General features: G+C 26.5%; 4 protein-coding genes across 4 annotated transcripts; all 4 read right to left on the reverse strand.

Annotated features, from left to right (window-relative positions):
* Positions 1 to 1,116: 1,116 nt before the first annotated feature.
* OCT59_027275 (uncharacterized protein) lies at positions 1,117 to 1,656 on the reverse strand (the record flags this gene model as incomplete). Its single annotated transcript, XM_025331673.2, has 1 exon — positions 1,117 to 1,656. One exon carries the CDS (start codon positions 1,654 to 1,656, stop codon positions 1,117 to 1,119), a length of 540 nt encoding a protein of 179 aa, XP_025184113.1.
* A 2,594-nt stretch (positions 1,657 to 4,250) lies between these two features.
* On the reverse strand, positions 4,251 to 4,766 carry OCT59_027276 (uncharacterized protein; the record flags this gene model as incomplete). Its single annotated transcript, XM_025324849.1, has 1 exon — positions 4,251 to 4,766. One exon carries the CDS (start codon positions 4,764 to 4,766, stop codon positions 4,251 to 4,253), a length of 516 nt encoding a protein of 171 aa, XP_025184112.1.
* Positions 4,767 to 6,474: 1,708 nt separating this feature from the next.
* On the reverse strand, positions 6,475 to 9,041 carry OCT59_027277 (uncharacterized protein; the record flags this gene model as incomplete). Its single annotated transcript, XM_025324848.1, has 7 exons — positions 6,475 to 6,580; positions 6,685 to 6,756; positions 6,892 to 7,124; positions 7,199 to 7,466; positions 7,551 to 8,739; positions 8,808 to 8,894; positions 8,966 to 9,041. 7 exons carry the CDS (start codon positions 9,039 to 9,041, stop codon positions 6,475 to 6,477), a joined length of 2,031 nt encoding a protein of 676 aa, XP_025184111.1.
* A 5,339-nt stretch (positions 9,042 to 14,380) lies between these two features.
* OCT59_027278 (uncharacterized protein) lies at positions 14,381 to 15,288 on the reverse strand. Its single transcript, XM_025334078.2, has one exon. The coding sequence runs from the start codon at positions 15,247 to 15,249 to the stop codon at positions 14,770 to 14,772; it is 480 nt and encodes a 159-aa protein (XP_025184110.1). The 5' UTR covers positions 15,250 to 15,288; the 3' UTR covers positions 14,381 to 14,769.
* Between the last annotated feature and the right edge of the window lie 1,934 nt (positions 15,289 to 17,222).

Consider the following 17,222-nt stretch of genomic DNA (forward strand, 5'->3'; position numbering starts at 1 on the left):
TTCGAAAAAAAAAGCCAAACCGAAAAAAGAAAAGGTGAAAAAATTTTTTTCAGATTGGGAAAAAGTCAAAAGCCAACCCGAAAAAGAAAAGTGAAAAAAGAATTTTCGGATTGGAAAAAAACCAACTCGAAAAAAGAAAAAGGTTTTAAAGAATTCGAAAAAACCGAAAAAAAAAAACAATAAAGAAAATTTGAAAAATAAAATTTGGGGGAAAAAGAAAGAAATCGGTTTAAAAAAAGGGGAAATTTTCGAAAAAAAAGGAATCCGTAAAAAAAAATAAGTACCGAAAAAAATTCGACAATAATCCGGTCCAAAAAGACTGAAAAAAAAATTTTTAAAAAAAATTAATAATATGGTCTAAAAAAAAAGACCGAAAAAAAATAATAATATAAAAAAAATGGTCTTAAAAGACCAAAACAATGGGATTATTTTCAGTTTTGGAAAAAAACAAAACCTAAACGGGGAAAGAATAAAAAAAAACCAAAAAAATTCTCGGGCTGGAAAAAAAAACCAAACCGAAAAAGAAAGAGGAAAAAAAAACGAAAATTTTTAAAAAAAAGGAAAAAAAAAGAAAAGGTGGTTCGAAAGAGAAAGAGGAAATTTAAAAAAAAGAAAGAACCAAAAGTAAAAGATCGATTCAAGAAAAAAAAAGAAAATTAAAAAAGGGAACTGAAAGAATTTAAATCGGTTCGAAAGAAAAGGAAAAATTTTAAAAATAGGATTAAAAAAAAAAGGAAAAAAATAAATATTTGGAAAAATAAAATAAATCGTGATGACTTAATCAGCAATTCAAAATTAATTTATACAGGCTAATCTAAACGTTACGGTTACACATTGTATAGATTTAGTTATAGATATCGATAAAAATATATTTTGTTTGTTTTCGAATTATATATAAAAAAAATTCCTAATCACTAATAAAAAAAAATAGAAAAAAAAAGTGGAAAGAATAAAAATTAAGTAGCCTATATATTAAAAGGAATATCTTAAAAATATTGATTCTTAATTATTCTAAATAATATTAGCTTAATTTAAATACATTAATAAACAAGGAGTAAATTAAAACTCAAGAAAAAAAATTTATTTCATCTTAAATATATTAATGGGGTCTGATTCTTAGGAATTCTGAAATCCTGTAACTTGGATTTTATCAGAAATAGTTTCGCTTACTGAATTTGAAGCCGTATTATAGGAGTCGTTACTATCCGAATATACTTGGGAAGTAGATTGAATATTAGTATCAAAAAAATTTTGTTGAATACTGTTTTGTTGATAAACGGGTTGTTGGACTTGTTGGAATTGTTGTTGAATTTGTTGTTGAATTAGAGAATGCATGTTATTATGCAGTGGAAACTCATGACCAGGAATACGAGATAAATTAATACTATTATTCAAGCGTCGGGCATTTTCTAATGGGTGTAATTCAGTATATTGATATGTAACGTGATAGATACGTGTATCGTTTGGTAAAGGAAAGTAAAATTCAAATGTATCGTTTTGAAGTGTGGGAGTTGTAGTACTAGTATTAGACATTTCTACGGCGGTGTTAATGGAAGTGTGTTGGTCGTTGTTAATATGTAAAGGTGCGAAGTTATTTTCAGTTTGATACATTGGTAAATCAGAATGATCTAGAGAAGTTTGATTATTTAAATTCATTTTTCTGAATATTCATGAATATAATCAATTTTATATGAAGCAATTATTTAATATGCCAGAAAAAAAATTAAGAAAAAAAGGAGAAGGAAATAAATATAAATTTTTTTGAAAAAAAACAGGTGAAAAAAGGGGAATATGGTATCTTTATATATGTTTTGAAAGAGAAGTACTTTTAACAATAGAAAAAATAAAAAATAAAAATAAAAAATAAAAACGAGGAAAAAGAAAATTCTTTTTTTTTGATTGTAAAATTAATTCCAAGAGGGTGTTAGGATGATTATATATATATTTGATTCTGGTAATTATTTATAATATTTATTTTTTTTCGTTTTTCGTTTTTTTATAGTGTATTTAATGAGAAGGGTTATTAATAATATTTATTTAAATTATATTAGTAAAAAGTAAGAGTTTTTGGTTTTTTTTTTGTTTTTCGTTAAATATGTTTCGTTGAAGTTATAATAAAAAATTCTTTCTAAGTCGAAGTATATTTATAACAAATTTTTCCGTGATTTAAATGTGATTTTTTTTTTAGTTGTCAAACGGTAAATAACCACGAAAAAAAATAAAAAAAAATAAACGACGAACAACTATATATATAGTTGTTTTTTTTTGAATAGTTTTTTCGAGTTTTTTGATCATACAACTTGTACAACTTGTACAAGTTGTACAACTGCTATGTATATCATATCTTCATGAGTAAATTAAGTAATTTATCACATTTCTGGTAAGACAGCTAGTAATTTGCAGCTCTGGGCGCGGTTTCTAATCCATGCACGATGCCGATCCTACTGTAAACTGTATAAATAAATTTCACGTGATCATATAAACCGCCAGAATCAGTAATTTGTAACATTGCGTAACAGTGTAACCCTGTAACAAATTAAGACAATGTGTGCAGATACACAGGGTTCACAGATTATGCATGCATTCAATAATTATTCGATCTTTATATCATTTACTAAACAAAAATTTGAGAATTTTTATTCTACTACTACATACTATTGTGTCACAAGGATGATCATAAGTCATAACTATGTTATTATCGATGATAATTAATTAATAAACTTTAAATAATACTTTAAAGAAGAAATTTAACGATATCAAAAAAAAAAGAATAAACATCATGGCACATATTAGCATCAGCAATAAAGAAATAATTATGCCAAAATACTTCTGAAATTGATATTCAATTTCGTTCAAGAAATAAAATTAAGTTTTTCGTTCTTTTCAACCAGGTATATAATGATGATGATGTGTTTATTTTACTAATTATTTTGTAGGATCATGTGGTAAACATCTGGATGGGTTGGTCTCACAATGGATACATGAAAAAACCTTTTTTACTGTTAGTATTCAATTAAATTTAATTAATATCATTTAGAATTACTATTAGTTTTTTTTTATGGGGTGGTGGATTTTGTTTTGAACGAAGAGAAATCTTCAATACCATTTTATAACTATCCCGAAATCCTATATCGAAAAATGTATGAAATGTGAAGTGATGGTCAAGACGCTATAAATTTGATTTATCACTAACAAGACTCAAATATCTCACGGTCATCTCGAAATCATATTCGAAGTATATGCAAATTGGCCTTTTTCTTTTCGATTTCTTATACCTCATTTATTTTAATATCGCAATGGTATCAATGAAATAAATAAGAACAACCGTCTTTTATCAAAAACCAACTTTCTGAAAAATTTTTATAAGGAGTAATTTTCTAATAGATTATCACTAATAGAGATCTCACCAACAATGTTATAATCCAGGACAAAACCAATTTTGGTTACCCAATCAACCAATAGTCTAAGGTCATTTCGGACCGCAGTCCCCTATAAGTCTCATTGGTTGATATTCTGGACCGCAGTAAATAAAAAATACTTGAATATAATACTGCGCCCCACAATTAATAAATTCACCAGACTCCAGACTTCTGCGCTATTTTTAATAATTTCTAATTTAAGATTGTCCTGTTGTGGAATACCCCTGAATAATAAAATTCGAATGCGCTTTGAATAGTCAGAATAATCAGTCGCTTTTTTTTCATAAAATGGCAAAAAAGGAAAGTTGAAAGAGACTTAGTATGTCGCACATGGTATCTCTTTTGTGACTAAAATAGTTAACTTACCTGTTAATAGTTATTTATAGCTGAATATAAAAATTCTAAACAATTTTCCCACTAAAATATTAATATGTTAAATTAGAATGTTAGTATGAACTTTTTTATAGGGTGCCGAGCATGAATAGTGACAAATATTCTTTACTATGATCACGCGATTTAACTCCGCTTTAGACGTCCCCTTGTCTCCCTATTATAGAGCTTAGACTCGTACTCGAACCCAATTTGATTTGCACTTGAGCGAAATTTTTTATTCGAAGAACAGTACTGTAAGAAATAAAAAAAAAATACGTTAAAATATTCTATAGTATAATAATAATATAGCTAGGATTTAAGTTTAATTAACAACTTAATTTAGAATAAAAAGAAGGGTCATACGTACATTATCAGAAATTTATTATAGCCGAACTTAAAGAGCAAAAGTAAAAATTCAAGATAGAAAAGAGAATAAAATATATTAGTTGAATATATTCCTTAAGGAGAATTCTGAAATTCCCCATCTTGAATGTTATCGGAAATAGTTCCGTTTACTGAGATTGAAGTTGTATCATAAGTATTATTGTCTGAATATACTTTAGTAGTAGGTTGAATAGTTTCGGATAATTGTTGTTGAATGTTATTTGCGGTATTTTGTTGATAAACAAGTTGTTGGATCAGTTGTTGAATTTGTTGCCGAATTAAAGAATGTATATTATTATGGGGTGGAAACTGGGGATCGGGAATATGAGATAAATTAATGTTATTATTCAAGAGTCTCGCATTTTCTAATGGATGTAATTCGGTATATTGATATGTAATGTGATAGATACGTGTATCAATTGACGAAGAAAAAGGAAAGTAAAATTCAAATGAAACGTTTTGAGACGCGGGAGTTGCATTATTAATGAAAGCACCCACGTCGTTGATTGGATTATGATCAATATGCTGCTCATTGCTATTGCCCATTGGTAAGTTAGGATAATCTTGTACAGTTTGATTATTTGTATTCATTTTATAAAGCGAAAATATTATGAGGAACCAAAAGTTGGACTGGTTCAAAAATTTTGAAGAAATAGTGAGTATTTAAATGTTTTAAATAAAAAAGGTCCGAGCAGCAAATTGCTCCTCATCATTACACAAATATTACAAAAACAGTTTAGCGTGAGCATATTATAAATTTCCTTATATTACACAAATATTACAAAAACAGTTTAGCGTGGGCAAATTAGTTTAAATTAAAAGGTCGGACGCAAAATTTCCTTATCATTACACAAATATTACAAAAAGGTTTGGCGTGGGCTAAATAATGATTACGAAAAGAAAAAATTTTTGATTAATAATTTGGAAATTTGGTGATATGATTGGCCTAGGTAAAAATTTACGCAATTCGGATTGACATTATTTACTGAGTACCTAAATTTTCTTTCAATATTTAAATTCTGCAATTTTCAGTACTACTTTTTGGCTAATCTCCTTTTTATATGACATGCTCGTATTTGTTTTATACTTTTCTTTCAAAATCGCGAATTTTCATTGGTAATTTGCTACTCACATGACAAATGACACTTTCTGCTCATGTGACTTTTTGGTCGGCATTACGGAATTAAGAAATTAACCATGTGATGAATAAGGACGTGAAAAATAATTTTTTACACCTCGAAAAAAAAATCTGTCCCCCAGATACTTATGAAAAAGGGAAACGCAGAGGATGTGATATCGTGTGACAAATATTTTTACTATGATCACGTGAGGGCAGAAAAGTGTCGGTGATATGATACTGGGGGGTAAGATATATAGACTTCTGGCACCATACATCAATGAAAACGAAACAGAGCTAGTGTGGAAGAGTGCATAGAAAACAAGCAGTAATAAGCAAATTATTATAAAAAGCTTAGCGAGTACATAATTTACAAGACACTTTGCTGAATTTTAATTCAAATGTCCTAACGTTTGAAAAATAAAAATATTTTTATATAACTGACTACTTTTGATGGTTCAAATAGATTATATTAGTTATTTTATTCTCTTATATTCAATTAAACCGCTTGATAAGATAAGCATTATTGACTGTTTTGAATAGGTTATTCCAAATTTTATGTAGCATATTCAGGAATCATTTCTCTTTAGTTTATATAAAATTTTAAGGTAGTCACTTTTTTTGTGATTGTGTTAAAATTTAAATACGTTATATCTTTAATATCGGTATAATTTTTGTGATTGTGTTAAAATTTAAATACGTTATATCTTTAATATCGGTATAATTTTTTTCATGTACTAATGATGCTATCCAAAAAAAACTCGATAATTTATTATGAAATAGTTTATAGATGGAAAAAAATTATTAAAATATAGCGAAAAAAAAAAAAATTTTTAATATTATTTTATATATTATCCAAAATCTTTGAAAAAGCCTTGAATAAAAAAATTGGTTTCATTAAAAATAATAAGAGAAAGAAGAATTCTTAGAATTCTTCATTACAGTATTATCAATAAACCTTATTTTTTTAATAAATAAAAAGAAAAAGAAAAACCAATAAATACAAGCTTTAAAATCATTAAAATTTAGTTGTTCGCTTTAATTTATTGAATAAAAAATTCCAAAAAAAGTAGAATCTAGAAAGAATAATTAAATTAAAACGTCCTTTATAATACGACCGAAAAAAATAATAATAGAATGAATTCTTATTTAATAAATACTATATAATTATAATCATATTTATCATAATTTTGCACGAACAGTTTGTGAGGATTTATCAAAATCAGCATAAAGTTGATCAATTATTTTTCGATAGAACTTGGTCATAGCTGGACGTTTTGTTTTAAATCTATATAAAAAAAAAATTGAATTAATTATTTTTGATTTAATATTTTTAAAGTGATTATAAAAAAAAAAATAAATAAAATAAAATAAAAATTAAATTTAAATTACGTTGCAGTTATAATTCCATCTTCAGGTGTAAATGCTTTAGGTTCAACATAAATAGCCTTAATACGTTCAAACCTTTTAATATATAATTTAAGAAATAGTTAATAATCAAAATTTAATTAAAAAAAAATGCATATAAACTAATTTAAGGAATTCAGAATTTTTTGATAGAGACAATATACTAATTTTTTTTTTAAAAAAAAAACTTACCCGTTTAATCCATATTTTATTCCAACTTGATTCATATTATTTAAAAGAGCATCACAGACTTTTTTATTTTTTACATGTTCTTCAAACTCATATGTTCCTCCTAAAAGTTCGTTTGCCCATGGAACAAATAATTCGGGATTCGGAACTGCGATACCAACAAGATATGATTTCAATGGATCCCCATAAACAAACAATTGTGCTAATAATAGATTTCTTAAGTAAACTTGTTCAATCTAAAGAAAGTAAAAAATAAAATTAAAATTAAACCTTTAAATAACTTTTCTTGAAAAAATTATAAAATATTTACTTTTTCGGGAGCAATGAATTCTCCTTGAGATAATTTAAAAATGCTAACTTTACGATCAATTACAACTACACAACCTCTGGCATCAATATAACCAATATCACCAGAATGTAACCATCCTTCTTTATCAATCGTTTCTTTAGTCTTCTTCTCATCTTTAAAATATCCAACCATAACACCTTTACCTCTAACACAAATTTCACCTCGTGGAAATGGTTTATCTTCACTTGTATATCCCATTTCTGGAACATCAACAAGTTTCAATTCTGATCTAAAGAAAAGTAAATTCGCCAATTATGTTTATATATATAATTCTTTTTTTAAAAAAAAAATCTACCAATCAAACATAACTTACGAACAAACTGGAGGTCCAACATGAGATGGTTGTGCATCTCCAACCATAGTTGTACAACCTAATCCTGTATTTTCAGTTTGACCATAACCTTCTTGAAAAGAAACAGAAAACGCAATTCTAAGGAAATCCATCACATCTTTAGCGAGAGGTGCACCTCCAGTACTAAAATATTTAACTCTTCCGCCAAAGGAATCTCTAAATTTGTTTAAAAGAATTCTATCCCAAATTGGATGAGTTACAGATCCAGTTTTTTCAAAATTTTCTGTTTTATCTTTGATGGCCTTTCTTGATAATACACCAATAATTCCTGTTGATTCAACAGTATGACCTTTTAACATAGCAGCAACCCTATTGAAGACTCTAGGAACACTCGGAAATGCAGTTGGTTTTAAAACTTTCATATCATCAAATATACCAAATATGTCTCCTCTATAATATCCAATTGGACATCCCAAAAAAATAGAACAAATTTCAACATTTATACCAAATACATGAGCTAAAGGTAAATAAGAAATAATTACATCTCCAGGTTTACTTTGTGTCACTACAAAATATGAGGCAAGTACTGCTACCATATTTTCATGAGATACCATTACACCTTTTGGATCTCCTGTTGTTCCTGATGTATACGGAATTACAAATAAATCACTTGACGTTGGTGGATTATATTTCCTTGGATTTTCTTTTCCTAAATTTTCAACTTCAGAAAATTCATAAATTTTTATATTATATTCTGATGCCCATTTTTTTACATATTCAGTTAAATCTTCTAATGGATCAATTGAAATTATAACTTTAAGTTGTGGAATTTTAGGTGCTAGTTTTAACATTGATGTGATATGGTTTGCTGTCATACAAACAATTTGAAGTTCAGCATGATTCGTACAATATTCTATTGCATCATGCCCAAGTGTATCATAAAGCGGGACAGTAATTAAATTATAAGCTGCATTTGCTTGAATAATTAATTGAAATTCTGGCTTATTAATTGACCATACTCCAACCATGTATCTATCCTTTTTTCCATTCTTTACTATAGTATCGTTAATATGAACTAATCCACTTCCAAAATTGGTGAATCTTTCAAGAACTTTTTCATATGTTTCCCAAACATAATCTCCATATTTTCCTGTTTTTTTATCAAATGGACGATATCCAAGACATGGTTTCTTTGCATATCTACTAACAGCTATTCAAAAATTATTAATAAATTATACGACGCAGTAATTAATTAAAGAAAATACGAGAATTGATTACCATATTGAAAACTATCAAATACAGTGCTAACTTCGGGACATGGCTTTACAACTAAATTATCTGGCATAAACGAGTTTCTGTAGATACCTATGAAAAAAAATAAATACAGTTTAATAAATTTTTAAACTAGTTAATATAATTAATTGTTCAACTATTACCTGTTTGTCCGGGTCTTTTTGAACCAGAAACGATAACAGTTTGTTTATTAAAATCAAAATTAGTGGTTGTTGACATATTAATTGATTTTTTTTTCGTTGTGTAAAAATCAAAAAGAAAGATACTTTTTTTTTTTAGGTTCGTTTATATCGTTTATATACATACAGTATGTTTATAATTTTAATAATTTGTGCGACTAAATAAAACTATACATCAATTAAACTTTAAATTAAATCAAGATTGAGGTGAATCATTGAAAGGGTTGCCAATTTTGGAATCGGAATGTCCCATAGTATTAAATTTTTAACGAAAAAATAGGAAGAATGGACGTTTAATAATGTCGACTATCAATGCGGTAAACTTTAATTTATATTATATTATAAATTTTCAAATAATAAATAATACTAATTAACGTCATAGCTAAATTAGGTAGTACCAGGGGTATTTTGTACAAGATAATACTGCAAGGGTGTTTATATCGAAATTACCGTTTAAAAGATAATAGTAATTTCATAGTGTTTTTTTTCCATTGTATAATTGAATTAGTGTGTAAATCTCTGGCCAATCAGCAAATCCACATTTTACACGTTGTTGCTTGTGCGATGATTATAATAAGATTTATATTTTTTTTTGTTTCGGACTTCGGATAATTATAAATATAAGCCAAATTTAAATTAAAATTAGATCCCTAACGCTAATAAGTCATTATGATAAAGTTCATCAATAAAAAAAAGCTCGGGCACGTGATTCATATTATTGGGCTGTAGCAATTGAAATCATAATTGTTAATTCGGAAATAAAAAATCCCAAAAAGTTAATTAACCGAAGAACGTTGTATTGTTGTTAAATTTTTTACTTTTTTGAGTAACCACAAAGATTAATAAAAAATAATTAAAATAGTGGTGGAATTTTTAATAATGAAAGTAATCTAAAAAATATTATAAACATTTTTAAATAGAAAATTTCTAAGTTTACACGGGGTGTTTGTACACGGGTCATATAAATATAATTTTTAATAGACTAATTTTTTGTTTTTTAATTTGAAATTGAATGCTACCGACATTATACTCTTTTACTTTTTATTCTTATTATATTACAGATAAATATATGTATTTTCACCTGCTCTGCAAGTTTACTTAAGGCATTAAAGGAGGTTTTGAATGCCGTTTTTAATCTACTAATATGACCCGTGTTTAAACACCCCGTGTACAAATAGAAATTGCCTTTTAAATAATATAGATTAAAAAGTTAAATAATTAAACTATATTTTATTAGAGAATTGTTTATTATAAATTTATTACAATTAATAAATGAAATAAAAATGGTATGTACAATTTAATAAATGAAATAAAAATGTGCTTTTCCCCAAAGTCCATTTCACCGAATGGCCATTTTACCGGACATTTCGCCGAAAGCCATTTCGGCGAAGGGACATTTCATCGAAGATATGGAATTTTTCAATTTTCATTTTCTTTTTTATAAGACAAACGTATTACAAGTTGATCATCAATTTTCCTGTCAATCACTAACATTTTCGAGAAAAAGGTTTCGGCGAAATGTTTATTCGACCATTCTTTCGGCGAAACGTACCGTAACCAACAAAAATTATAATTTATTATAAAAAAAAAGGTTAAAAAGAAGAAGATAAGAAAAATAATATTTTGAATACGGTTGTCCAAAGCAGTCATTCCAGGTGGCGAATTTTCGGGATTTTGAAGTGCAGTAACCTGTAACCTGAAAACGTTGTCGGACTGATTCCTGTGAATCCATTTTCTCGATGTAACCTTTTCTCGACAATGATTTCTCGACAAGAAAAATTCCCGAATGGCCATTTCCTGGAAAACATTTTTTTTCCCGACATAATATTATCCCGAAAGACACTATCCCGACATGAAATTTTCTCGAAGTCAAATTATAAAAAATGTAACTGAGTTGGGTATAACACAGGTTCTCCTGATAACCATAATATAATCCTGACACCAAAATCCCGATAAATGCAAATCCCGAACGAATTAAAATCCTGACAGTCACAGAATCCTGATGATCTAAAATCTTGAGAGTTAAAATCCTGACTGGGATGACTACATAGTCCTTTTAGTTAAAATAAAAAAGTTTTCGTTTTAATTTCAATAATATTATAATAATAACGTTAGTTAATTTGAATTAATATTAATAAATTTTGCAAACAATTTGCAATGGTATTGATAAAATTTACAAATATTTTGCGTTAATACTGATTAAATAATTCAAATTATATTTAATTATGTTGGATAAATTAAGACCGATACTGCGCCGCAGTATTTTTAAAATTATTTGTTTAATTGGAAATTTATAAAATTTATATAATTTTTTTTTTTAGAAAAAAAAACTTTGGGATTTTGACCGTCAGTAGACTGTCGATACTATTGTTGTCGGGGATTTGTGGTAAACCCGTACAACACATTATAAATCGCAAATTTTTAAATTTTAATTAGTTTTATCAAGAATAAAATATTGTTTTGCGAAACTATACAAATAATGTTTACTAATAAATATACAAAATAAACTGAGCAAAAATAATCTATTTAGAAAATGATTATATATTTGTCATCAATATTTCAAATTAATAAATTTGACGATATTTTTAAACTGTATGAAATTTTTAGCTGCAAAATTCCATAAAGTAATTTGAAAAGATTATCATAAGATCATTATTTTTATTTTTTTTTGGGGGTAAAATCAATAAATCATTTTTCGTAATTTCATTTCAGAAAATCGTCATGTCGAGACAATATCATGTCGGGAAAATGTTCATTCAGGAATTTGTCTTGTCGGGAAATCTTGCCGTAACTTTTGAAAATCGTAAATTTGATTAAAAAAAGTATTTAACAATTAAAGAAATTTTATAAATCATTTATTTATTAGAAAATCAATGGATTCTTGTGACATTTTAAAGCAACTTCTTTATTTGAATCTCTTGACATATTCTCCTTATGTAATGGACCATCTGTTTACCTGTTTTTTTTTTTAATTTCATTGAACTGATTGTACGGTATTCATTCAAAGACTACATCAATTTATAATTGCATTTCTTGAATGAAATTATTAATTTTTCATTTCCATTAAAATTCATTCGAAGTATATTCACGGTACTTTATTAATACAAAGATAAAAAAAATAACAAGTATGGAATGCAACCTCATGATACATGAAATTTCTATGAATATATACATTTATTATTATACATTTATTATTGACTATAGATTATTTTTTCCTTCACGCGACGATTCTTAGTTGCAGGTTTTTTACTAGGCGATGCCCTATCCATTAACAATAACCTCCAAAATTCTCTTTACATTCTTGTGCAACTCGGTTGAATTCTCGATAGCATCTTCCATCAATGAAATTCGATACCCAGTCCAGTCCTGCTCGTATTATAGATGCCCTCAGTGCTATGAAGAGTGAAATACCAGTCAGACTATACCATAGACGTATTCGTAATCTGGATCGAACGCATCACCAGCCTTTCGCTTTTTCTTGTTCATATTTATGTTTATCTGGAGTGGCGAAGCAAGTTAGCAATACCCATGAAAATGATACGACGACGAATTTGTGTATCGTCTAAAGCGGAGTAGTTTTGGCCGGTGTTACGGCATTAAGAAATTATAACATAATCGGGATCAGCGCTAGATCAGGAATTATAATCGATGGTATTATTACACAGAAACGTTAGGTGGAATGACTCACGTGATTGATGGCGCAGTTATTTTGGTGTATAGTTAAAACATTCAAACATTTAGCATAGGATGTATAGCAGCCCATACAAAGCCCAAAAGTCTTTTCAAAATAAAGGCCCATTTATAATATATGTAACTTAATAAATAACTTCTAAAAAAAAGAAATTTACGTACTAGTTAACAGTTAAAATACAATTTTTTGATTAAAAACGTAAAGTTCAACGTTTTAATAAAAAAATTTTCTTTAGTATACAATAGATTTTATATTTTTCTATACAGATGGAATAATTGACAAAAAAAAATCCATCGGCGTGGGATAAAATTCAAATTATAACGATTATCAAAAACGTGATTCCGAAGACGATCGTATAATTAATTTGGCTACATATAAATTAATTGTTCTTTATAATAATTTCTTTTTAAATTGATTATTAAATAATAATACGCAATAATGAATGATAATTAGATAATTAAGAATTACAAATATTATTTACCCTACGAAATGAAACTCTAATAATTTGGAAACTTTCAATTAGTAATTTTTATTCTACTGGAATACATTTCACTGAAAATTAACGATAAATAAATTTAATTAACATTTGAATTTAAATTGAATAATTAATGTACTAAAAAATGTGGAATGTAAAGAAACTTTAAAATAAAATATTGAGTATATTTTCAAAAAATTAATTAGCTTAATTTTCTTAGCATCATTTAATTTATTACTTATATAATGACATTTTGAGCATTTTCATTTTTACTGGATATTTAAATAGAGATTCTTAATTATTGGAAATTTTAATTAAATTCAAGTATTCATTCACTTTTTATTTTTGCAAATGATTTTATCCAGTTCGTAAAAAAAACTAATACTGTAAATATGAATTATTGCCATCTTTTATTTATTACTTCTTTTATTAATAAGAAGTATGAAATAAATTTTATATGGTTTTACGCTACCGTTTTCATTGCATCAATTAAATAATTAAATCATGTATTTTTTTTAAATATTTAAAACGTTGATTTTTATATACTAATTTAAAAGTAGATATTGATTCATTCATAAGCAAGAATTCAAGAAATATCTTTAGAATCAAATTCAAAATTGAGATTTCATAATGAGACTTTTTTCTTCTAACGAACTTCAGCAGCTTATCATTTTTTTTATTATTATTTACTAATCATGAATCATATTAATTTTTATATTTTTGGGACATAATTGTTAAGAAACTTAATTTACACAAAATATAACGAGTATTCATCGTCATTTAACAATTTTGTTGAAACGGTTAACCTTATAAAATTATTTACTAAATATATTAGTTTATTAATTAAATAAGTAGATAATATTAGCTGTAAATGAACGAAAGAAAAGAAACCATAATTAATTTAAATAATAAAATAAAATAAAATAAAAATTAAAGGACTATTGATAAAGACCTGGTTCCAAAATTCCGAAACTCAATCGAATGAAAAGTATCCCGACAATCAATCTGAATTCTGGATGACCCTTTTCCTGATATCCTGATAATCCAATAATATTTTATTTTAAATTCCTTTATGGGAATTCACAGTTTTAAGTAAAATTTGTCATCGTACCTTTCAAGGAATAAAACCTTCAGAATAAACTTTTTGAAGCTATTAATGCTTAGACTTGATACACTTTTATAAATACTTATGCGCAGTTGTAATTTTTTTTTTAAAAAAAAGCTTTATTTCACTTTTAGTTATTCGAAACATACTGTATGAATATAATAAATAAAAATAATTAAATATAAAAATAAAATAAACTTTGGAAAGTTACGGCAGTGATATAGATAAACCAATATTTTTTATTGTAAGCGTCGCGATCATGTGCAACCGCAACCTAAGATTTCCCCATCCCTACATATGTCACTGCCCTATAATCTTTATATTTTTAAGAAATACATTTCAAATCATAAAAAAATACGCTAAAATATTCTATCTTATATATTAATAAAGTAGTACTTAACAACTTTAGTTTAGAATAAAATGATAGGCCATACCTTACACAATCGGAAAATTTTAAAAGAGCGAAAATAAAATTCAAAATAGAAAAAAAAAATCATCTAGATTCTGGGAGAATTCTGAAATTCCTCATGTTGAATATTGTCGTTATCGAAAATAGTTCCGTTTACTGAAATTGAGGTTGTATCATGAGTGTTATTATTTGGATATACTTGAGTAGTATTGGGTTGAATAGTGTTGAAGAATTGTTGTTGAATGTTATTTTCAGTATTTTGTTGATAAATAGGTTGTTGGATTTGGTGTTGAATTAAAGAATGTATACTATTATGGAGTGGAAACTGGTTATCAAGAATATGAGATAAATTAATACTATTATTCAAGAGTCGCGCATTTTCTAATGGGTGTAATTCGGTGTACTGATATGTAACATGATAGATACGTGTATCATTTGGTAAAGGAAAATAAAATTCAAATGTAGCGTTTTGAGGCGCAGTATTAGGTACAATTGAAGTATGTTGGCCATCGTTATTATCCATTGGTAAATTAGAATAATCTTGTGTATTTTGGTTATTTGAATTCATCTTAGAAATAAAATAATTTAAATTATGGTTGATTATTTACTGTATTAATACAACGTATGGGTAATTTAAAATTTTTAAAATTTTTTATTTTTTTTATTATTGATCTCTACGAAGAGTTCATTTAATATATACTGTACCAAAAGTGCGTGTAAATCATATACATAATAGGAAATCCGGAAAAAAGCGCCCGAAAATGAACTCACTTGTTTATGTGTCATTTCTTATATAGGATTAGTCTTGGTATTCTGTTCAATCAATTAGGACTAATATAGTTGCATCATATTATGATTAATATTATTGGGGGATTATTTACCTTATTTGATAAGTTTAAAAATCGATCATGCAATTGGTTGATTGCATTGAACGGATACTAATCTATTCGTTAATGATCAACGGGAGACGTGTATCAACTGCGTCATGTATTTTTTTTATGTTTAAACGTTTCTTAATATTTAACTGGTACTAACGTATAATTAAACGTATTGTAGAAACAATGAAAGATCTCGAAAGCAAATTAAAATAGATTTGACAGTTATAAGATGAGTTCAAGGCAATGTTTCAAATGGGATAGTATGTATTTATTACACAATATTTACTTCAAACCTTCTGTTTTAAACTTGGTGTCTTATACCAACAGATGTCAACAGATGTATAATGGGTTCCATCCTGATCATATTTACATGTTGAAATTGTTATGCTGTATATTTCTAGTAAAATCTCTTATTAGCAAATGCTTATGTTATTATCTATATAAATTATATAATAATTGAGGTGGAATTGAAATGATTTATTAATAATAATAAAATTATCTACTTAGGTTGATAAAATGTCATCGAACTTTGCGGAATGTCTGTGTAAAAAAACTATCAGGATATCTTTGTACAAATTGTTCGACATTGTATATCTTTTCCAAATTTTTATACTTTTGTAATTAAGAAATTTTAAAGATAATGACTACGTTGTATTCTTAATTCATCATCAAAATGTGTGATATGAAATAATATGAGCGGTTTCGGTAATCATCAATACCGATATCGTATCGAAGAGGTAGTTATTTATTTAGAATAAATATTAGTTTATCAATTAAGGGAGTAGATGGTATTAACTGTAAATGGAAGAGAGAAAGAAGCCAGTGATTTAAATAATAAAATAAATAAAGTAAAAATAAAAATAAAGGACTATTGATAAGAATCTGGTTCAAAATCTGGTAAAGTATCCCGACAATCTGAATTCTGGACAAACCCAAAGACACCAAAGGCACCTTATCCCGATATCTCGATAATATTTTATTTTACTTTTAAAAAATTCTGTTCTAAAATAATTAATTAAAAATTTTAATTCTTAATTATTATTCTACAATTCCTTTTAAGACTTCAAAATTTTGAATAAAATTTGTGACATCGTAGTCATCGTACCTTCTCAAAAAAAGAAACCCTCGGAATAAATTTTTTTTGATAACTATTAATTCTTAGACTTCATTTCATATCTTTTACTATAAATATTTATGTGCAGTTATAATTTTTTTTTAAAAAAAAAAAGCTTTATTTCACTTTTATTTATTCAGAACATACTGTATGAATATAATAAATAATAAAATAAACAAATATAAAATAAATATTTTTGTAAAACAAGAAAATAATATAAAAGTAAATGATCAGAGGGAAACTTTGAAAATTATAAACTTAATAATAAAAAAAAATACGCTAAAATATTCTATAAAATAATAATAAATGATTTAAGTTTAATTTCACAATTAAGTTTAGAAATTTATTATCGACGAACTTTAAAGAGCAAAAGTAAAATTCAAAGATAAAAAAGAAGTGTCATCTAGATTCTGGAATGAAATATAAGAGTATAATAATCGAGTCTAATCTTTAAGGAGAATTCTGAAATTCCTCATCTTGAATATTATCGGAAATAGTTATGAGTGTTATTTGGATATACTGAGAAGTAGTAGGTTGAATAGTGTCGAA

Source organism: Rhizophagus irregularis, chromosome 7, assembly GCF_026210795.1.
Source record: "Rhizophagus irregularis chromosome 7, complete sequence".
NCBI classification, from domain to species: Eukaryota; Fungi; Glomeromycota; class Glomeromycetes; order Glomerales; family Glomeraceae; genus Rhizophagus; species Rhizophagus irregularis.